At 47.2% G+C, this 21,605-nt stretch overlaps 2 protein-coding genes across 3 annotated transcripts; one reads left to right on the plus strand and one right to left on the minus strand.

Moving 5' to 3' along the window:
* Positions 1-3,130: 3,130 nt before the first annotated feature.
* On the minus strand, positions 3,131-18,118 carry ZMAT5 (zinc finger matrin-type 5). 2 transcript variants are annotated; one of them, XM_087705617.1, is made up of 6 exons: positions 18,028-18,118; positions 14,608-14,741; positions 12,532-12,594; positions 11,178-11,258; positions 5,156-5,267; positions 3,131-4,425 (listed from the first exon to the last, which is right to left on the minus strand). In XM_087705617.1, exons 2-6 carry the CDS (start codon positions 14,732-14,734, stop codon positions 4,296-4,298), a joined length of 513 nt encoding a protein of 170 aa, XP_087561743.1. In that variant the 5' UTR covers positions 14,735-14,741; positions 18,028-18,118; the 3' UTR covers positions 3,131-4,295. The 2 variants fall into 2 exon arrangements, with proteins under 2 accessions (XP_087561743.1, XP_087561742.1); XM_087705616.1 differs by having other exon boundaries at positions 17,975-18,089.
* A 93-nt stretch (positions 18,119-18,211) lies between these two features.
* UQCR10 (ubiquinol-cytochrome c reductase, complex III subunit X) lies at positions 18,212-19,972 on the plus strand. Its single transcript, XM_087705618.1, has 2 exons — positions 18,212-18,386; positions 19,713-19,972. Exons 1-2 carry the CDS (start codon positions 18,246-18,248, stop codon positions 19,758-19,760), a joined length of 189 nt encoding a protein of 62 aa, XP_087561744.1. The 5' UTR covers positions 18,212-18,245; the 3' UTR covers positions 19,761-19,972.
* The last annotated feature ends 1,633 nt before the right edge of the window (positions 19,973-21,605 follow it).

Here is a 21,605-nt window from a genome sequence, read left to right on the forward strand (position 1 = left end):
GTTCGAAAGCACGTAAAAAATGCAAGTAGAAAAATAGGAACCACCTTTGGTGGGAAGGGAACAGCGTTCCGTGCACCTTCGGTGTTGAGTCATGCCGGCCACGTGACCACGGAGGCGTCTTCGGACAGCGCTGGCTCTTCGGCTTTGAAACAGAGATGAGCAGCGCCCCCTAGAGTCGGGAACGACCAGCACATACGTGCAAGGGGAACCTTTGCTTTTACCTAAGAATAGTCAAATCTCTTTCCTACCAATTTCTTGGTTACAATCACCTTAGATACAGGTAGTTACAGATTAAGAGAGTAGGGAGGGACCTTGAGGGTCATCTAGTCCAACCCCCCACCCGAGCAGGAGACCCTACACCATTTCTGACAGATGGCAGTGCCAGGAGGCTAAGAATCACGAAAATACACCAAAAGACGGCAAAATGTGGTTCGCTTCGTACATGTGCCCAGTTCACTGTAAATTGTTCTGTGCATGTGCAAAGAATGTGAAAAACTACTATAAAACATGCCAGCAATGGCTGCGGTGACTGCAAAACTAGTTTGGGGTGTGTGGCCAGTCTGGGTCGCTGCCGATTCTGCGGTCAAGGCCAAATTACCACTACCGGTTCGCCCAAACCAGTGCGAACCGGTAGAAACCCACTGTCAGGGTTCCAAATAACATCCAAAGTGAAATCAGAGTCCAAGGCAAAGGATTCCTCAAAGTTCCAATTTATTAAGAGAGCCATGTTGTTGCATCTGGGAAAACCCGAATCTGATAGCTTCACGGTTTTCCCCACCCCGTTGAAAGTTCAAGATCTTGCCCCCCCCCACCACCACACCCACAAGCCCATCCCATGGTCCAATCTCCCACTGCCACGTTGGCATCTTCCACCCATCCAGTTCCGGTCAGGTGCAGAGGTGCAAAGACAAAGGATGACCTTGGCTTCCTAGAAAGAATGTTGTTATGGCTACATATCATCTAATTGCGTACAATCCCATTTTCCCACCATAGAAAATGCCTAGTAGAATAATAGAAAGTGTGCCAGGCCAAAGACCCCCCAAAAAAGATGGCTGCAGGCCTGACACCCACCACTGCCCGAGTCCCGTGTCTGGAGAGTGATGGATGAGGGGGGCACAGGGCCATCTCCATCGCTTGGGGCTATTCCTTTTCCTTCTATCGCTTCTCCAAGCACGCGGCGCACCGATGCTGGGAAGCAATTCACAGAAATGACAAGGCATTTAAAAGAATGGGTGCAGGCACAAGATTTATGGGAAGACCAAGCCTGTGCATTATGCACGAGCTTTTTTTTTTTTAAAGGAAAATTTTTGTGTGTGTTGCTTGAAATGCACCCGATAGAGTACATAGGCAGAGCACAATGTTCCATTGTTATAGTCAAGGGACGGAATTGCTCAACAGCATTTATAATAAAAAGGAATAAATCATTCCCTTTTATGTCCTTCACACAAAACTCGGGGTCCTTCCTCCAAATTACTAAGCGCTGATTATTTTGGTCACTATTGCTCCCGTTCTGAAAAAAAAAACAAGACGCCTGTCAATCTTATAACCGAGCCGAGGTGGCGCAGAGCGTAGAGTGCAGTACTGCAGGCCACTTCAGCTGTTATCTGCAGTTCAGCGGTTCTAATCTCACCAGCTCAAGGTTGACTCAGCCTTCCATCCTTCCGAGGTGGGTGAAATGAGGACCCAGACTGTGGGGGCGATATGCTGACTCTGTAAACCGCTTAGAGAGGGCTGAAAGCCCTATGAAGCGGTATATAAGTCTAACTGCTATTGCTAATCTGATGGGCAGAGGCTGCCTGGGAAATGGGACTATAGGTAGTCCTTGACTTACGATGAAAATGGACAGCATGAACCTTCCGCTGCTAAGCGAGGCGGCGGTTAAGCGACTTTGGCCCCATTCTACAAACTTTCTTGCCGCATGAATCGCGGCTGTTGTTAAGTTCAATGAATCCGGCTTCCCAGTGGATTTCACTTGTCCGGAGGTCGCAAAACGAGACCCCGGGACACTTCAGCTGTCGTAAGTACATGCCAGTTGCTACGCCTCTGAATTTTGATCATGTGACCATGGGGGGAGGGAACGCTGCAATGGATGTGAGTGCGAAAAACAGTCGCAAGTCACTTTAACCAGAGTCGTCGTAACTTCAGTCACTAAATGAATTGTTGTTAAGTCGAGGACTCCCTGCCCTGTTTCTGAAGTCTGTTTCTGGGCCTGGCCCACCTAAAGAGTTAACCACATTAGTATCCACGCAGTTTGAGAATATTTTAGAGGCTCCATTAAATAAATCTATCTATCTAATCTATCTATCTATCTATCCATCCATCCATCATCTATCTATCCATCCATCCATTATCTATCTATCCATCCATCCATTATCTATCTATATCTATCTATCTATCTATCCATCCATTATCTATCTATCTATCTATCCATCCATTATCTATCTATCCATCCATCCATTATCTATCTATCTATCCATCTATCTATCTATCCATTATCTATCTATCCATCCATCCATCATCTATCTATCCATCCATCCATCATCTATCTATCCATCCATCCATCCATTATCTATCTATCCATCCATCCATTATCTATCTATATCTATCTATCTATCTATCTATCTATCTATCTATCTATCTATCTATCTATCTATCCATCCATCCATCCATTATCTATCTATCTATCCATCCATTATCTATCTATCCATCCATCCATTATCTATCTATCTATCCATCTATCTAGCTATCCATCCATTATCTATCCATCCATCCATCATCTATCTATATCTATCTATCTATCTATCCATCTATCTATCCATCCATTATCTATCTATATCTATCTATCTATCTATCTATCTATCTATCTATCTATCTATCTATCTATCTATCTATCTATCTATCTATCTATCTATCTATCTATCTATCATCTATCTATCATCTATCTATCCATCCATCCATCCATCCATATTTCTGTGTTTATCAATTTTATTTATTTGCTCGCTTGTTCGTCCTTTACGCCGTCGCAGTTCTGGGAAATTCTAAGCGGGCTGCTTTCTCTTATTTTCCGTGAAAAGGAAGGGAAAAAAATCATGCCTATCGCGGAAAGAAGCGGGATCGATAACAAGCAAAGGTCCCTGCATTTTGACGCTCGGTTGATGCTGTTGTCTTTATTTGAACTCCGGTACAATCGATTGGCTTAGCATAATAACAAAGTCACCTCCGAGCCAAGTGCAGATTCCGCCAGAGAAAAACTGCGGTGTGTTGCAAAATATGGGGTGTGTGTTTGTGTGTGTGTGAGAGGGAGGCTTCTATTTTGGACCAATTTCTCCCCAGACCTCTGTATTATATTGCAGATTTTTTTTTTTTACGCTGCTAAAAATAATAAAATATACAAGTGGGTTCACTTTTCAAGGCAACCCCCCCACCCCCCCCACACACACTATTTGCACCCTCAATCACTCTCGGCACCGATCCCCGCCACATCTTGGAGATAGTGAAGGGCTTATCAGTATTGTGGGCGGCCAGCGGAGCTGGTGGCAGATTCGGGCCGGAAAAATGTCTCGAAAAGAAGCCAAAAAAAAGGCCCAAAAACGGGGCATACGGAGGCCGAAAAGAGGTCAGCAGGTGGGTGGGGCAATATTCAGTCTATAAGACACACAGACATTTTCACCCACTTTGGGATGACAAAAAAGTGTGTCTTATAGTCCGGAAAATACGGTAATCCTCATTAATACGTAATTTCTCGGTCTATAAGACACACAGACATTTTCACCCACTTTGGGGTGACAAAAAAGTGTGTCTTATAGTCTGGAAAATATGGTAATCCTCATTAATACGTAATTTCTCGGTCTATAAGACACACAGACATTTTCACCCACTTTGGGGAGACAAAAAAGTGTGTCTTATAGTCTGGAAAATACGGTAATCCTCATTAATACGTAATTTTCTTTTGACGGTGCTTAAATTGAGCAACTCCTGGGGGGATGGGGAGGGGACAGAGAGGTTGCCGGGCAATAAAACACCCATCGAAAGCTACCTCTTGATAAGTGGGATTTCGGAGACGGTCCTTGATGGCTCTGGCTCAGCACCGCACATCGAAGGAAGCCCCCCGGCGCTGGGAGTCATTCACGGAGACCATTTAAATAAATTATCCTCCTGTTTGTTTCAGTCCTTTCTAAATTAGCCGGTGGGGCAGGAATTTCTGGAAACGTGTTCGGCTAAGTTGTCTCTTTTCTCCAGGGGCAGGCCGAGAATCCGCGGCCTGAAACGGCCCATCGTTTCATCTCCCGCCACTCTCAGCCCCAGTGGAGACCTGGGGGGATCGTCCATCCGCCAGGAGGGGGTGCTCTCAGGGAAGGCGGCAGTTCCTGGACCGGGGGCCAACCAGGCGGGTACTGGAAAACCAATTCTTCTTCGGGAAGAGGACTAGGGAGGGAAAACAAATGTTTTCACAACGCCATTCTTTACGCTTTGAAGCACACAAAATTTCTGTTGCTGGGCAGAACGGTTGCTAAGCGAGTCCTGTCCCACTTTATGACCTTTCTTGCCACCATTGTTAAGTGAATCGTTGCAGTTGTTCGGTTAAGTAACCTGGTGGTCCCCAAGAATGATCCCCATGATCTTGTGACACTGCAACCGTCATAAATAGGAACCAGTTTTTGAGCGTCTGAATTTTGATCATAGGATTATGGGGCTGTGAGTGGTGCGGTGGCCTAGAGCTCACCTCACAATCAGGAGGTCTGTGAGTTCAATCCTAAGTAGAGGCTGATATTTCTCTCTCTGGGCATAGTGAGGATAAATCTGCTGAACAAAACTCCGCATTGGCGACAGGGAAGAGCATCCGGCCAGTAAACACTCAGTTCCATTCAGTTGCCCAGACTCCGCCCCGCAAGGGATTATGGGGTCTTTAAAAGACGATGATGATTATGGGGCTGCTGCTAAGGTTATAACTATGAAAAAGGTTGTAGGTCCCTTTTTCCTGTTGTAACTTTGAACAGTCACTGAGTGAACGGTTGTAAATCAAGGACTACTTGTATACCATCCAACAATAAAGCCAAGTTCTGAAATTTCTTGCAGTATCCATTTTGTGGAGCTGGGATACCTCGAAAGGCTGGGCAACCTTCGGCTTCCCTTGCCGATGGCGGAGAACACATACCTGTCTGTCTCAGCTGCCCGTCGCCGTTTGGCGTGTTTCTCCAACCATTCTTCGACCGTGCCCATCGGGAGCGCCGTGCCATCCTGCTGCCCCTCTTTTGCTCTCCTCTCCTCTGTTTGGAGGATAAGGGGAGAAGATTAGATTAGATTAGAATAGGAAAGAACAGAACAGAAATTAGAATAGAATAGAATTTAGAATAGAACAGAATAATAGAATAGAATAATACAATAAAATAGAACAGAATAATAGAATAGAAGAGAAGAGAATAGAATAATAGAATAGAATAATAGAATAGAACAATAGAATGGAATAGAACAGAATAATACAATAGAATAGAACAGAATAATAGAATAGAATAATAGTATAGAATAGAATAATAGAATAGAAGAATAGAATGGAATAGAACAGAATAATACAATAGAATAGAACAGAATAATAGAATAGAACAGAATAATACAATAAAATAGAACAGAATAATAGAATAGAATAGAAGAGAATAGAATAATAGAATAGAATAATAGAATAGAATAATAGAATAGAATAGAATAGAATAATAGAATGGAATAGAACAGAATAATACAATAGAATAGAACAGAATAATACAATAGAACAGAATAATAGAATAGAATAGAATAATAGTATAGAATAGAATAATAGAATAGAATAGAAGAATAGAATAGAATGGAATAAAATAGAATAGAATAATAGAATAGAATAGAATAATAGAAAGAATAATAGAAAGAATAATAGAATAGAATAGAATAATAGAATAGAATAGAATAAAATAGAATAGAATAATAGAATAGAATAATAGAATAGAATAGAATAATAGAATAAAATAAAATAGAATAATAGAATAGAATAATAGAAAGAATAATAGAATAGAATAATATAGAATAGAATAATAGAATAGAATAGAATAAAATAGAATAGAGTAATATAATAGAATAGAATAATAGAATAGAATAATAGAATAGAATAATAGAATAGAATATAGAATAGAACAGAATTAGTTGAAAGGGACCTTGGAGGTCTTCTAGTCCAACCCCCTGCTCAGGCAGGAAACTCTGTGCCAGTGATGACTAACTTTTTTGTCGCCGCGTGCCAAAAGCACGCCCCTCCCTCCCTGCGTATGCGCACACTCCCCTGCGCTCTGGTTCAGCCCTAGCAAACCTCCCTGCAACCTTCTGGGACCAACAGGCCGCAGGGGGGAATGCACCGCCCTTCCCTCACCCCTGCGCATGCACGCGCCACCCCCCCCCCCATAGAGTCTTTCTCGCCTTTGCAATCGTGGTCCGTTGCAATCGTGGTCTGTTACAGAAGCTCCCTCCCAGCTGCTCCCTGCCTGCACTTGGGGAATAAGAGGGAGGTGGGCTTTGCTCCTGGACGGGACCAGAGTCCAGAAGAGCCCCAAAATTAGTCCCTAAGGTGGGACTAGAATTCACCCTCTCCTGGTCTTTAACCCAAAGACACCCAATTAGCTTTCAGGCCCAAGAAAAGGACTAGAATTCACCATCTCCTGGTATTTGGCCCAAAGTCACCCAGAAGCTTTCATGCTTAAGGCAGGACTAAAACTCACCGTCTCCTGCTTTCTAGTCAAGCGCCTTAACCACTAGGCCATCTGTCTCCCCCTTTCCCAACTACCAAAGTTCGGCTCGCATGCCCACTCTCAGTCTGTGTATGTGTGTGGGGGGGGGGTTCCCCTCTCCTCTTCACCCCCCCTCTTTCTCTGCCTGCCGAAGTCTGCCCACCTCCCCAATATTCCAGCCACCTGTCCGAGCCCAGCCAGGCCTGGATGTTGAAAAAATGGCAAGCATTTCCCGACAGGGTGTGAAATTAACACCGCTGTTCAAGCCCAGTGACGGATTGTGCCGGTTTGACAGTGGCAGCCAATTCATCTTCTTGCCCGTGGAATAATAATGAGAGCCAGGCACCGGGAGATCACTAGCGTGCCAGAACCCGGGAGAGGTTTTGATGGAGGAGCCAGTGGCCAGGCAGAAGTGAGGCTGAAACAGCTTTCACGCTAGAAAGTCAGGGATTCCATTCCTTGAGAGTCCTTCGGATTACGACTCCCATGGTGCTTCTCCACAGACTAGGGGTGATGGGATCTGACCCCGCATTTGCCTTCGGACCAGGATCTGGTAAAGATAAACGTTCCCCTCGCACATATGTTGCTAGTCGTTCCCGACTCTAGGGAGCGGTGCTCATCTCTGTTTCAAAGCCGAAGAGCCAGCGCTGTCCGAAGACGTCTCCGTGGTCATGTGGCCGGCGTGACTCAACGCCGAAGGCGCACGGAACGCTGTTCCCTTCCCACCAAAGGTGGTCCCTATTTTTCTACTTGCATTTTTTTAACGTGCTTTCGAACTGCTAGGTTGGCAGAAGCCGGGACGAGTCACGGGAGCTCACTCCGTTTTGCGGCGCTGGGGATTCGAACCACCGAACCGCCGACCTTTCTGGTTGACAAGCTCAGCGTCTTAGCCACTGAGCCGCCGCATCCCTTAATCTAGCAAAGGTGGGATGGGGAAGATCCCAAGGGGGCTGGGGGGGTTATTGCAAAGTTCTAACACCAATTGAAATACACCTTGTATTTCATTCCAAAACTCCATGGTTGTTATTCAGGTTGGTTTCACGCGATCAAAATTTCAGAGGCTTGGCAACTGACTTGTTCTTACGACTGTTGCTGTGTCCTGAGGTCCACATCATCTCCTTTTGCAACCTTCTGACAAGCAAAATCTGTGGGGAAGCCAAATTCGCTTAACAACCACATGACTGGACCTATCAACTGCAAGAAGGGTCATGAAACAGGGGGCAGACTCACTTGAGTTTGAGTTTGAGTTTATTGGGATTTATAGGCCGCCCTTTTCCCTGAGGGGACTTAACAAACGTCTCGCTTAACAACCAACATTTTGAGCTCAGTTATGGTCACAGGCTGAGGACTATCTGTAATGAAATAAAACAATATAAAATAATAAAAATGAATGGCTACAGTGGTGGCTCAGTGGGTAAGACGCTGAGCTTGTCAATTAGAAAGGTCGGCGGTTCGAATCCCCAGCGCCGCGTAACGGAGTGAGCTCCCGTGACTCGTCCCAGCTTCTGCCAACCGAGCAGTTCGAAAGCACGTTAAAAATGCAAGTAGAAAAATAGGAACCACCTTTGGTGGGAAGGGAACAGCGCTCCGTGCGCCTTCGGCGTTGAGTCATGCCGGCCACATGACCACGGAGACGTCTTCGGACAGCGCTGGCTCTTCGGCTTCGAAACGGAGATGAGCACCGCCCCCTAGAGTCGGGAGCGACGAGCACATACGTGCGAGGGGAACCTTTACCTTTACAGGGGTGCAACTTCATAGTAAAGCCTAACCTTCCCCCCCCCCCTGTTTTTCTCAGGAGAAATTCTATCTGCTTCTTAGTGGGCTAGGGATTAGGGGAAGGCGAACCAGCGTGTCTCTGTTTTAATGACTGCCACAGTTTTATCGATTTCTGTTCTAGCAACAGTTCCCTGGGTGGCTTGCAACCCAGAGCCGTAAAAATTAAAATGCAACCATCAATCAGGGGGGGAAAAAAACACACACACACACGCAGCCTATAAATTGTTAGCAGCAGGCAGTAAAATCAAGCCATCGAAACCACCTTCCTGGCCCAGAGGAGAAATAAAAGCAATGGGGAAAAGAACGAGGGGAAGAAGGAAGCTTAGCTGCTTAAAAACTGGAAGAGGTTTGAAGAGTAGATAAGAAACGAGTCAATCTAGATTAAAACCATTCGGGAATGTAAGTTTGTCCGTGATTTAAAGCAATCTCCTTCCCAATGATTTCTGATATTATATTAAGTGAGTGGTTCCTAGGTGGCGCAGTGGTTAGAGTGCTGTACTGCAGGCCACTTCAGCTGATTGTTATCTGCAGTTCAGTGGTTCTAATCCCACCAGGCTCAAGGTTGACTCAGCCTTCCATCCTTCCGAGGTGGGTGAAATGAGGACCTAGACTGTGGGGGTGATATGCTGACTCTGTAAACCGCTTAGAGAGGGCTGAAAGCCCTATAAAGCGGTATATAAGTCTAACTGCTAATATATTTTAACATGCCATGTAAAATATTAACGGTTCAAAGGTAGGCTCTGAGTGAGGCAGAAGAACAGCTGGAGCCTGTTCCCAGTCTGTGCATACACAGAGTTGCCAGAGGAAGGGAACAGCTGAGAGACCGCCTCCTGCCGATTACCTTCCAAAGACCGATTCGATCACACAGGCTCGGCTTTCTCCGGGTCCCCATCTGCCAGCCAATGTCGGCTGGCGACCCCCCTGGGGGAGGGCCTTCTCTGTTGCTGCTCCGGCCCTCTGGAACGAGCTCCCCGTGGAGATCCGGACCCTCACTACCCTCCCGGCCTTCCGCAAAGCCACTAAGATCTGGCTGTTCCAGCAGGCTGGGGGCTGTTGAAATAGCCAGCCCCGCTCCATTTGTGACTGTTGTTTATTTTAATACGTGGCACGACAAAACCGCACTCGACTAAAGCGCGCCTGATTAAACCGCGTCGCTGATGTCATCAACAGGGCGACAACAGCGAGCGCGGAGAAAGAAGGGCGCTTTAAATAGCGCTTTGAAAGCAAGCCGATTCAACTTAAGGTAAGGGTTAGCTTTAGGGTTAGGTTAAGGGTTAGGGTTAGGTTTAGGGTTAGGTTAAGGGTTAGGTTAAGGGTTAGGATTAGGTTAAGGGTTAGGTTAAGGGTTAGGGTTAGGTTTAGGGTTAGGTTTAGAGTTAGGTTAAGGGTTAGGGTTAGGTTTAGGTTTAGGTTAAGGGGTAGGATTAGGTTTAGCGTTAGATTAAGGGTTAGGGTTAGGGTTAGGTTTAGGATTAGGTTTAGGGGGGTTAGGTTTAGAGGTTAATTTTAGGTTTAGCGTTTACAGCGTGCTTTTTTCTCCGCACTGTTGTTGCGCTGTGATGACGTCAGCTACGCAGTTTCGTCGAGCACCCTTTAGTCGAACGCGGTTTTGTGGTGGAACCATTTTAATATTGTTTGTATTGTCTTATTTATCTCCTCCCCCGTTTTATTGTGAACCGCCCGGAGTCCTTCGGGATTGGGCAGCATACAAAACCAATAAACGACGACGACAAACGACAGCTAAAGAACAGGGGTCGACTTGGAAGTAAGGCCGCAGGGGGACGATGAATGTCCCCTCCCAAAGGGAATAAAAGAGGAGCGACAGGGGAGTGGAGTTTGCAGGAGACCATTAGTTCGCTTCATTGGTTCGTGACTCTCCAAGACTCCTTGAGAAGTTTTGCAGAGATCGGCCTGACAGCTCTCCAAGCCAGATAAGGTCTGTGACTGTAAATCCTCCCTCGAAAGACTTCGCTGGATGTGAATGAGCGGAATTCACAGCCAATTAATAAAAGGGGATTTGGCAGGACGAGGCGTTTGCTTCAGGCTCTCGGGAAGCCTTGGTCAGAACATACTGTGGGATAGCGGGGAGGGTTTAACATTGGACTGGATTAAAATATAAAGAATGAAAACTTTCACTTGGAATGCTGCGACCAGTTTCAATCAGTGCGATATAAAAACGATGTGGAGATTCTGGAAAGAGTGCAGAGAAGAGCAACAAAGAGGATTAGGGGACTGGAGGCTAAAACATATGAAGAACGGTTGCAGGAACTGGATCTAGTGTGATGAAAAGAAGGACTAGGGGAGACATGATAGCAGTCTTCCAATATCTCACGGGTTGCCCCAAAGAAGAGGGAGTCAAGCTATTCTCCAAAGCACCTGAGGGCAGGAGAAGAAGCAATGGGTGGAAACTAATCAAGGAGAGAAGCAACTTAGAACTAATGAGAAATTTCCTGACAGTTATAACAATTAATCAGTTGAACAATTTACCTCCAGAAGTTGTGAATGCTCCAACAGTGGAAATTTTTAAGATGTTGGATAACCATTGGTCCGAAGTGGTGTAAGGCTTCCTGCCTAAGCAGGGGGTTGGACTAGAAGACCTCCAAGATCCCTTCCAACTCTGTTATTCTGTCACGTGTTTCTCGCTTCACCTTCTCTTACCTTGTACATGCATGTTCAGCTTCTCGAGATCCAACCCCGTCATGTGAGAAAATCTACAGTTGGAGCCAAAATCGCAGTGGCCTGCAAGGAAGCGATGAAGGGAAGCCTTAAGTCCTTCTCAAACTTTTGCCTCCATTAACCTCAAATCACTTATCAAAAAATCTTATCAGACTTGAAGGACTGGTAAGCACCTTCCTTCAGCCCCATCGAAGACCACATCTTCTATATATATAAAAATGGCTTTGTTTATGTTCCTCTGGAACACCTCAAGCATTTTCAACCAAACTTGGTACACAGATTACTTACTCTCTGGCGACAAATACTGTGGGGGGTAACACACCCCTAATACCCCGCAGGGTGGTGGTGTTCTGTTAAGATACATCCTGTTGTGCCTTAAAATGGCTTTGACTGTACTCCCGTAAAATGGCTTCTACTCTACAGCGCGGTGGAGGTGCCATGGTAACGGCTTCACAGCCCTCCACAAATAGGCTCCCTCTGGTAAAGGGAAAATCCAACATTATAAATAATATTTGGTCCAGGCATTTTCCCCGTATAAATAAATACTTGGGTTATCAGGTGGGGTATTATAAAAAAAAAAGACGACAATCAAAAAAAATTCAACTGTTAACATGACATTATCTCGTTCTGCATATCCCAAGTGTTTTTTTGTCAAGGGGCATAACTGGATTTTCTGGTTTTGAAGACATTTCATTTCTCATCCAAGAAGCTTCTTCAGCTCTGACTTGGATGGTGGGGAATGGAAAGATTTATACTCCTCGCAGGCAGCTGGTCATTTGCATCCTTTGAGAGGGTCATTGAGGCCACTTGGAGGATTTATACTCCTTGCAGACTGCTGGTCATTTGTGTCCTTTTAGAGGGTCATTGAGGCCACTTGGAGGATTTATATTCCTTGCATGCAGCTGGTCATTTGCATCCTTTGAGAGAGTCATTGAGGCCACCTGGAGTTTTATACTCCTTGCAGACTGCTGGTCATTTGCATCCTTTGAGAGAGTCATTGAGGCCACTTGGAGTTTTATACTCCTTGCAGACTGCTGGTCATTTGCATCCTTTTAGAGGGTCATTGAGGCCACTTGGAGGATTTATATTCCTTGCATGCAGCTGGTCATTTGCATCCTTTGAGAGGGTCATTGAGGCCACTTGGAGGTTTTATACTCCTCGCAGGCAGCTGGTCATTTGCATCCTTTTAGAGGGTCATTGAGGCCACTTGGAGGTTTTATACTCCTTGCATGCAGCTGGTCATTTGCATCCTTTGAGAGGGTCATTGAGGCCACTTGGGAGGATTTATCTGTGTCCTCGGAGGATTAGAATCTCCATAGACCCTTTCTTGGCATACCTGTTTGCAAAAATTTCCGACAGGGTTTTTTCATCTGTTCCTCCTGTAAGATGGTTGCAGCATCTGTAAAGAATAAAAATAATCAACAAGAGGAGGAGGAGGAGTTTACTTGGGTTAAAAAATAAAAGTCAAGAAAACAACTGTGATTCCTAGGACAAACTCTCATGGCCTTCAGGAAAGCCGTTAAAACCTGGCTGTTCTGGCAGGCCTGGGGCTGTTGACCTTAGTGTTAAGGTCCAGCCCCAATTAGAACGTATGTGTGTTGTGAATGTTTAAACTATTTTTTACTTATTTTGCTTTTCTTTTTTTCTTCTTCTTTCGTTGTAAGCCGCCCGGAGTCCTCCGGGATTGGGCGGCCTATAAATTTAATAAATGAAATGAATTCTCTTTCTGGGTGTAAAAGCAGGGGGAGTTACACACCGTTGTAAGTTCAGGGCTACAGGTAGCCCTCGACTTACAACTCTGGAATCCCAAATCCCCGTTGCTAAGTGAAACATTGGTTGAGTTCTGCCTCGTCTTACAACCTTTCTTGCCAGAGTTGTTAACAAGAAACGCTGCAGAGGTTCAGTTAGTCACATGTTGGATAAAGTGAATCTGCCTTCACTTGACTTGGCTTGGCAATATGGTTGCCAAACAGGATCGCGGAAACTTGGGGGTTGTAGCCAGAAGATTCGGACAGTGAGGAGGGTTGGGGAGGAACCTGGGCCAGTCCTGGAGTCTGGGGAAGGCTCGGACGAGGTCTCTGTGTCGGAGGCAGAGATGGGGCCAGGGCCGTCTGACAGTTATCAGCTGCCTTCAGAATCAGATATCGGTGAGCAATAGCAGTAGACTTATATACCGCTTCATAGGGCTTTCAGCCCTCTCTAAGCGGTTTACAGAGAGTCAGCATATTGCCCCCAACAATCTGGGTCCTCATTTTACCCACCTCAGAAGGATGGAAGGCTGAGTCAACCCTGAGCCGGTGAGATTTGAACCGCTGAACTGCTGATCTAGCAGTAGCCTGCAGTGCTGCATTTAACCACTGCGCCACCTTGGCTCTTAGTGAGGCAGAAGAACAGCTGGAGCCTGTTCCCAGTGTGCTCATGCGCAGAGCTGCCAGACGAAGGGAACAGCCAAAGAACAGGGGTTTGATTTGGGAGTCAGGCCACAGGTGGACGGTGAATGGCCCCTCCCAGAGGGAATAAAAGAGGAGCGAAAGGGGAGTGGAGTTTGCAGGAGACAATTAGTTCGCTTCATTGGTTTGTGACTCTCCGAGACTCCTTGCCAAGTTTTGCAGATATCGGCCTGGCAGCTCTCCAAGCCAGATAAGGTCTGTGACTGTAAATCCTCCCTTGAAAGACTTTGCTGGAGGTGAATGAGCAGAATTCACAGTCAATTAATAAAAAGGGGTTTTTCTCCTCTGGCCTCTCCCAGAGGGAATAAAAGAGGGGAGAAAGGGGAGTGGAGTTTGCAGGAGACAATTAGTTCGCTTCATTGGTTCCTGACCCTCCGAGACTCCTTGCCAAGTTCTGCAGATCTCGGCCTGGCAGCTCTCCAAGCCAGATAAGGTCTGTGACTGTAAATCCTCCCTGGAAAGATTTTGCTGGATGTGAATGAGCAGAATTCACAGTCAATTAATAAAAGTTTTTTTTTGTCGGGACAAGGAGTTTGCTTCAGGCTCTCGAGAAGCCTCGGTCAGAGCACTGGGACACTGCAAACCTTCATAAATATGAGTCAGTTGCCAAGCGAAGATGCTGCAATGGTGTGAAAAACGACGTCGTGTTTCTCAGCGCTGCTGTAACTTTGAATGGTAACTAAACGAAGGATTGCAAGTTAAGGACTCTCGGTACCTGTACATCCAATATTTTTTTTATTATGGGGAGGGCTGCACGCCCTGCCTCCCAGTTGCAGGAGAAGGATGCATGGCTATCCCGTCCCACCACCACCATCCGGTTCCTACTGACAAAATCTGCTGAGCCAGATGTCTGTACGGAGAGACAAGAGAAGAAGGAACATCTGGAGCACCCAACAGCTCTCCTTCAACCCCCGCAGCTCTCCTTCTTCTGCCAGAACGAGAGAAGCTGTTCGGTTCCTTACCTCGGAAGAGATCGTACCAGACTTTCTTGGCTCTTAAATGCTGCACCCCGTTCAAGTGTTTTTTCCTGTTGTGAAGATTGTCCTGGAAGGTCCGGTTGCAGTAATCGCAAAAGTACCGCTTCCCCATTCTGAATCTGTGAATAGCAATAGCCCTTAATCTGGGTCCTCATTTGACCTACCTCGGAAGGCTGAGCCAACCTTGAGCCTGGTGAGATTTGAACTGCCAAATTGCAGGGAACCAACAATCAGCTGAAGTAGCCTGCAGAACTGCACTCTAACCACTGCGCCACCATGGCCCTTCCTTCCTTCCTTCCTTCCTTCCTTCCTTCCTTCCTTCCCACTTAAACTTATATACCACTTCACAGTGCTTTCCAGCCCTCTCTAAGCGGTTTACAGAGTCAGCCTCTCTTTCCCCCAACAATCTGGGTCCTCATTTTACCCACCTTGGAAGAATGGAAGGCTGAGTCAGGAGAGAGAAAGAAAGAAAGAAAGAAAGAAAGAAAGAAAGAAAGAAAGAAAGAAAGAGGAAGGAAGGAAGGAAAGAAGGAAGGAAAGCCAATAGCAATAGCACTTAGTCTTATATACCACTTCATAGTGCTTTTACAGCCCTCTCTAAGCAGTTTACCGAGTCAGCCTCTCTTTCCCCCAACAATCTGGGTCCTCATTTTACCCACCTTGGAAGAATGGAAGGCTGAGTCAGAAGAAAGAAAGAAAGAAAGAAAGAAAGAAGGAAGGAAGGAAGGAAGGAAGGAAGGAAGGAAGGAAGGAAGGAAGGAAGGAAGGAAAGAAAGAGAAAGGAAGGAAGGAAGGAAGGAAGGAAGAAAGGAAAGAAGGAAGGAAAGCCAATAGCAATAGCACTTAGACTTATATACCACTTCATAGTGCTTTTACAGCCCTCTTTAAGCAGTTTACAGAGTCAGCCTCTTGCCCCCAACAATCTGGGTCCTCATTTGACCCACCTCAGAAGGAGGGAAGGCTGAGTCGACCTTGAGCCTGGTGAGATTTGAACTGACAAATTGCAGGCAGTTAGCTGGCAGTCCGCAGAAGTACCCCGCAGTACAGCACTCTAACCCCTGCACCATCGAGGCTAAAGAAAATATACCATGGGAAAAGTGTCTTTTCCAACCGCACCAGCTTTTAAGATGGACTTCGACTCCCAAAAGTCAACATTTTAAGCTTTCTTTCTTTCTTTTTTCCTCATTGCCTATCTGTGTGTTTTTTCTACCTGTACACTTTGATTGTAAAATTCTGATAGAATTTTTTAAAAAAAAGTCCACACAAATACGGTGGCTCAGTGGCTAAGATGCTGAGCTTGTCGATCAGAAAGATCGGCAATTCGGCGGTTCGAATCCCTAGTGCCACGTAACGGAGTGAGCTCCCATTCCTTGTCCCAGCTTCTGCCAACCTAGCAGTTCAAAAGCACATAAAAAATGCAAGTAGAAAAATAGGAACCACCTTTGGTGGGAAGGGAACAGCGTTCCATGCACCTTTGGCGTTGAGTCATGCCGGCCACATGACCACGGAGATGCCTTCGGACACCGCTGGCTCTTCGGCTTTGAAACAGAGAGGAGCACACTCCTCCCCCTAGAGTCGGGAACGGCTGGCACAGATGTGCGAGGGGAACCTTTATCTTTACCTTACCCCACAAATGCATTCAACCAGTTTTGGCTGCCTCAGCTCGGAAATCATTAGCTAACCCAAGTGTGATTGTGCTCCAATTTGTTGGGTTTTGATATAAGTGGCAAGTCTGGGATTTGAAGTGTAGGAAGGTTGCTCCTAATTGACTGCAGCGCAGAGAAGAATTTTTCGCTAACCACCTGCAGGGCTGAAAATTGAATCTGGAACTTCCTGCAGGCAAAAACGAGGAACTACATAGAACTCTTTGTCAGGATGACATGTTAACAACTATTCCTGTGAACGGAGGCCCTGTTTTGCTTTCACTAAGCATTTACCGCATGTGTCAGTTAGCTTGGTGCAAAAGGTAAGTAGAGCGGATAGTTTTGTATTATCATCCTTTTTTTCTAATTGTTCGGAGAATTTACGGTGTGTATTATAGCAGCCTAAATTTCAATTTGATGGGTAAATAAAGACAATGGTGCATTTCAGCCCTGACGCTGCTCCTATTTAATCACTGCATCCAAGTGGAGACTTGCAGAAATTAATATGGATTGGGCAAAAATATAAAACAAGCAGATCCATAGGTCAAGAATTCAATGAGCACCCAGGACCCCACAGTCCTCCTCCTCCTCCTAGCACTGATGACGTTATCTAGTTGGGTCATGAAACATCTGCAAGAAAACAGCCTAGCTTAAAGCGCATCCAGGACCTCGCAGTCCTCTTCCTCCTCCTCCTTCTCCTCTTATATAATAGTCTTTATTGTCATTGTACAAAATAATAGCAATAGCAATAGCAGTTAGACTTATATACCGCTTCATAGGGCTTTCAGCCCTCTCTAAGCAGTTTACAGAGTCAGCATATCGCCCCCAACAATCCGGGTCCTCATTTTACCCACCTCGGAAGAATGGAAGGCTGAGTCAACCTTGAGCCGGTGAGATTTGAACCGCCGAACTGCAAGTAACAGTCAGCTGAAGTAGCCTGCAGTGCTGCACTCTAACCATTGTGCCACCTCGGCTTGTGTTGTAAATACAACACAATTGGTTTCTTCTTCTTCTTCCTCCTCCTCCTCCTCCTCCCCGCAGAGGAGAGCATCCAGGACCCCACAGTCCTCCTCTTCCTAGCACTAATGTTGCCTAGATGGGCCATGAAACATCTGCAAGAAAACCCCACCAAGCTCAGAGAGATCAAGGACGCCCCCCCCCCCCCAGTCCTCCTCCACTCTACAAACCTCACTCCCTACTAGCACTGATGATGTTATCTCCTATGGGTCGTGAAACGCCTGCAAGGAAACTAGCAAGCTCAGAGAGCACCCAGGACCCCCCCACAGTCTTCCTCCCCTCTGCTCCCTTCTAGCACTGATGATGTTGTCTAGCTGGGTCATGAAACGTCTGCAAGAAAACCACCAAGCTCAGAGAGCATCAAGGACCCCCCCCCCACAGTCCTCCTCCTCCTAACCCTGATGATATAACCTAGCTGGGTCATGAAACGCCTGCAAGAAAACCCCACCAAGCTCGGAGAGCATCCAGGACCCCAGTCCTCTTCCTTTCTGCAAACCCCACTCCCTCCTAGCACTGATGGTGTTACCTAGTTGGGTCATGAAACGTCTGCAAAACAAGCCCACCAAGTCAACCCTGAGCTACTCATATTCTCCTTAATTAATGATGGGGACTGTAGTACCTGCCCTGCCTCTCCCCAGGACCCTGGATAACCCACAAAGGGGGTCGCCCAAGCAGCAGCAGCCCCAACTCACCCTCTCGCCCTGCGCTCCGCATTCCTCCCTCCGCCCGTTTCAGGAATTCATACCTCAAGCCTCCCAGAGGCCTCCGCGGTCGGGCCTGAGAGCCAACGGGCGGCGGGGCATCTTGGGAAGCGTAGTTCAGCGCCCCTAAGGAAGAGCGCGCCGCCTGCCGGCACCCGGACTTCAAAGCCCAGAATTCAGCGCGGCGCAGAGGACGCTTCTGTTTCCCTCCCGCCCCACCGAAGGCAGCAGCGCGCCTGCGCGGTAGCCTCAAGCGTCCAAGATGGCGTTGGTGCAGCAGCTGTACCGGTTCGTCTTCCGCCGCACGTCCACGCTGGTTCTCACGGTCGTGGTGGGCGCCGTGATCTTCGAGCGGGGCTTCGACCAGGCCACGGAGGCGATTTTCTGCCGCCTCAACGAGGGGGTAAGTCGGCCCCGGAGGGCGCGCAGGCCCCAGCCGGGGACTTGCGTGAAAGGCGGCCGGGAGTTAGTTGAAGGTCAGGCGGGCTGGCGCCCCACTCGAGGCCGCGGCTTCGGCCTGCCGCGCGGCTTCTAGGTAGAGAGGGCAAACGCGCCTTTTGGAAAGCAGGGGCTTCGCTGCGGCCTGCCTTTCTGGGCTTGCCAAGCTGTTCGGCTTTGGGCTCCTGCAGCCCGCATTGCAAACCTGCGGAGGCCGGGCGTCTTGGGGTGAAACGGGGCATGGGTGGGTATCACCTCTGCGCACCCAGGACCTCCACAGTCGTCCTCTAAGCACTGATGGGTCATGAAACGTCTGCAAGAAAACAACCAAGGTCAGAGAGCACCCAGGGTCCTCCTCCTCCTCCTCCTAGCACTGATGATGTTGCCTACCTGGGTCACGAAACGTCTGCAAGAAGAAGCTAGAGCCGAGGTGGCGCAGTGGTTAGGGTGCAGTACTGCAGGCCACTTCAGCTGACTGCTATCTGCAGTTCAGTGGTTCAAATCTCACCGGCTCAAGGTTGACTCAGCCTTCCATCCTTCCGAGGTGGGTGAAATGAGGACCCGGATTGTTGGGGACAATATGCTGACTCTGTAAACCGCTTAGAGAGGGCTGAAAGCCCCATGAAGCAGTATATAAGTCTAACTGCTATTAACTGCTATTAAGCTCAGAGAGCACCAAGGACCCTTCACTTCAACCCTGAACTACACATATTTTCCTTGATCGGAGATTGCTTAGCTATGGCTCTGCGGTTTTTTTGGCAAGATTTCGAATTGCCTTGCTGTTGCCTTCTTCCTGAGGTTAAAAGAAAGTCGCTGGCTGGAGGTCACCCAGCTGACCTTGTGCCCGAGGCCGAATTAGAACTCATGGCCTCGTTCGTTTTAAAGCTGGGTGCTTTAACTGGCTCTCTCTCTCACATACGTACACACAGATACACAACAATGTAGTATATGTGCACGTCTGAAATGGTATAGGGTTTCCTAAAAGCCTGAGCCAGAGGGTGGACTAGAAGACCTCCAAGGTCCCTTCCAAGGAATTCTATGCATGCGTATATAGATGTACCGAAATGCACCTAGACTGTACATATACACACTCGCCCATAATCTTTTTAACCTTGAAGGTACTTTCCTCTTTTAGGTACCTGAAGAACTTTGGGGGAGGCAATGAATTCTATTCTGCGTCCTGAGTGGGCTGCTATGCAGGAATTACGTTTTTGCTTAGTTATAAGCAAGCATTTCCCCACGTGTCCTCCGTATCTTAACTCCATGCTTGTTCGTGTCTCTCGCCCTGCAGAGACTGTGGAAAGACATCAAGCACAAATACGAAATCAAGCAGGACTGAGGCGCAGCAAGCAGAGCCTGGATTCCGGTCGGATCCTCCTGCATCTTCACCCAACAGCCCCTTTTGGTTTGTGGCCAGCTGTTTGTCTGTCTGCCAGATGTTCATCCTTGGACGATGGCCCGGCGTGCGCTACTCCCAAGTGATGAAAAGATTCAAAGGACACTTTTGTTTCGGCTGAAAAACCGCTTAATAAAATGCACTCTCTAAGACAAGTCTATGCTGAACTCCTCTGCTTGGTTGTGGGGTTTGTGTGGGGTTACTTGAGAGACCGCCTGCTGCCAATTACCTCCCAAAGACCCATTAGATCACACAGGGTTGGCCTCCTCCGGGTTCCGTCTACCAGCCAATGCCATCTGGCTACTACCCAGGGGAGGGCCTTCTCTGTGGCAGCTCCAGCCCTCTGGAACGAACTCCCTGCAGGGATTTGGACCCTCGCCTCTCTCCAGGCCTTCCGAAAAGCTGTCAAAACCTGGCTTTGCTGGCAGGCCTGGGGTTGATGAGTTCCCCTCCCCTCTCGGCTTGTGTGGTTGTGTGATTCTTGGTTATTTTAATTACTTGTATTCTGTTCTATGTTCCCCTTTTCCCCTTTTGAGTTGTTCGCCGCCCTGAGTCCCTCCCAGAGAAGGGCGGCATACAAATAATAAAATTCAATTCAAGTCCCCCCCCCCCTTTCAATCCAGTCATCCTGCACTCAAGTTGTAGCCCAGGATGCCACAAAAGTTATCCTATGTCTTGCTTACAGCTTTGGGTTGGAATGGCAGCGAGAGAGAACCCCACTGGTCATACCACATTTTGATTTGATTCACTTTAGGGTCACAGGTAATCGTCAACTTGCAACTGATTTGTTTAGTGACCCAAATTACAACGACATGCCGGGGGGGTGGGGTGAGGGGGGAAATAACTTAAGCCAGTTTCACCCCCTTAATAACTTTCGTAGCATCTCCGTAATCGTGATCAAAATCCAGGTGCTTTAGCAACTGGCATGTTTTTTTTAATTCAGTGACGGCGAATCTTTCCGGCCAAAATGGCCCTGTGTGCATCGCAGCACCAGACAGCTGCATTTAATAGCAATAGCAATAGCAGTTAGAGTTATATACCCCTTCATGGGGTTTTCAGCCCTCTGAAACATAGTCCTCAGATGCTAATAAATTCTGTGTAGTTTGGGTGGAAGATTAGGAAAGATCGGCCCTCGTATGTGTTACTAAGAACCCCAAATCAGTAAGTCCGCGTCACTTTTGAGGACCTTTGGCCCCTGGGTTTTCAGTTAGGTTGCAGGAGGATGTGCAGTGAAGCAAAGATAATCTCCAGAAGGGAATTGAATGCAATTTGCTTGTTGGGAAGCCATTTGAGCCAAGGGAAACACATCCCCATCCCACTCATGATCACAATGTTTGAATGTATTTATTTACTCACCTTAGGGCTTACAAATGTGGCCACCAGAAGCCAAAATGTTGCAGTGCGATATCAAGTTAAGTGGAAGTTTCACTCTGCTAGAAAAGACACACACAGGCGCGCGCACACGCAGGAAGAAAAATGATTCAGCAAAGCAGTTGGCTGCTGAGCGGGAGTGGTACCTTGCTGGCGTCCTGCCGTCAATCGGGGACGGGAGGGCGGGGGAACAAATGGGCAACAAAGCTGTATGATTATGACGATGGGAAATGTGGGAAGTGGGGTTGACAGTTGAGGAAGAAGAGAGCAGTTTGGGATCTGGTTCGTGTTGGCACACTGGCATCTTCAAGGATTCAAGAATTTCACCAGCCCAAACACCTCAGTGTTTCCCAAAACATCTCTGGGTTGGCTACACAGAGGTGGACTGGGGATGGGGGGGAGGGTTAGGGGGAACTA

The sequence above is a fragment of the Thamnophis sirtalis genome, unplaced genomic scaffold, assembly GCF_051295495.1.
Source record: "Thamnophis sirtalis isolate CommonGarterSnake01/CBP01778 unplaced genomic scaffold, rThaSir2_p1.2 scaffold_2, whole genome shotgun sequence".
Lineage (NCBI taxonomy): Eukaryota > Metazoa > Chordata > Lepidosauria > Squamata > Natricidae > Thamnophis > Thamnophis sirtalis.

What these genes read in the sequence shown, in the direction of transcription:
- ZMAT5 (XM_087705617.1), bottom strand. Translation starts at nt 14,734, where the DNA reads ATGGGGAAGCGGTACTTTTGCGATTACTGCAACCGGACCTTCCAGGAC. An exon ending in TCGGAAATTTTTGCAAACAG is followed by an intron (nt 11,259 to 12,531) that starts GTATGCCAAGAA and finishes GCTTCCTTGCAG; the next exon opens with GCCACTGCGATTTTGGCTCC. An exon ending in GCTGAACATGCATGTACAAG is followed by an intron (nt 5,268 to 11,177) that starts GTAAGAGAAGGT and finishes TCCTCCAAACAG; the next exon opens with AGGAGAGGAGAGCAAAAGAG.
- UQCR10 (XM_087705618.1), top strand. Translation starts at nt 18,246, where the DNA reads ATGGCGTTGGTGCAGCAGCTGTACCGGTTCGTCTTCCGCCGCACGTCC. An exon ending in TCTGCCGCCTCAACGAGGGG is followed by an intron (nt 18,387 to 19,712) that starts GTAAGTCGGCCC and finishes CTCGCCCTGCAG; the next exon opens with AGACTGTGGAAAGACATCAA.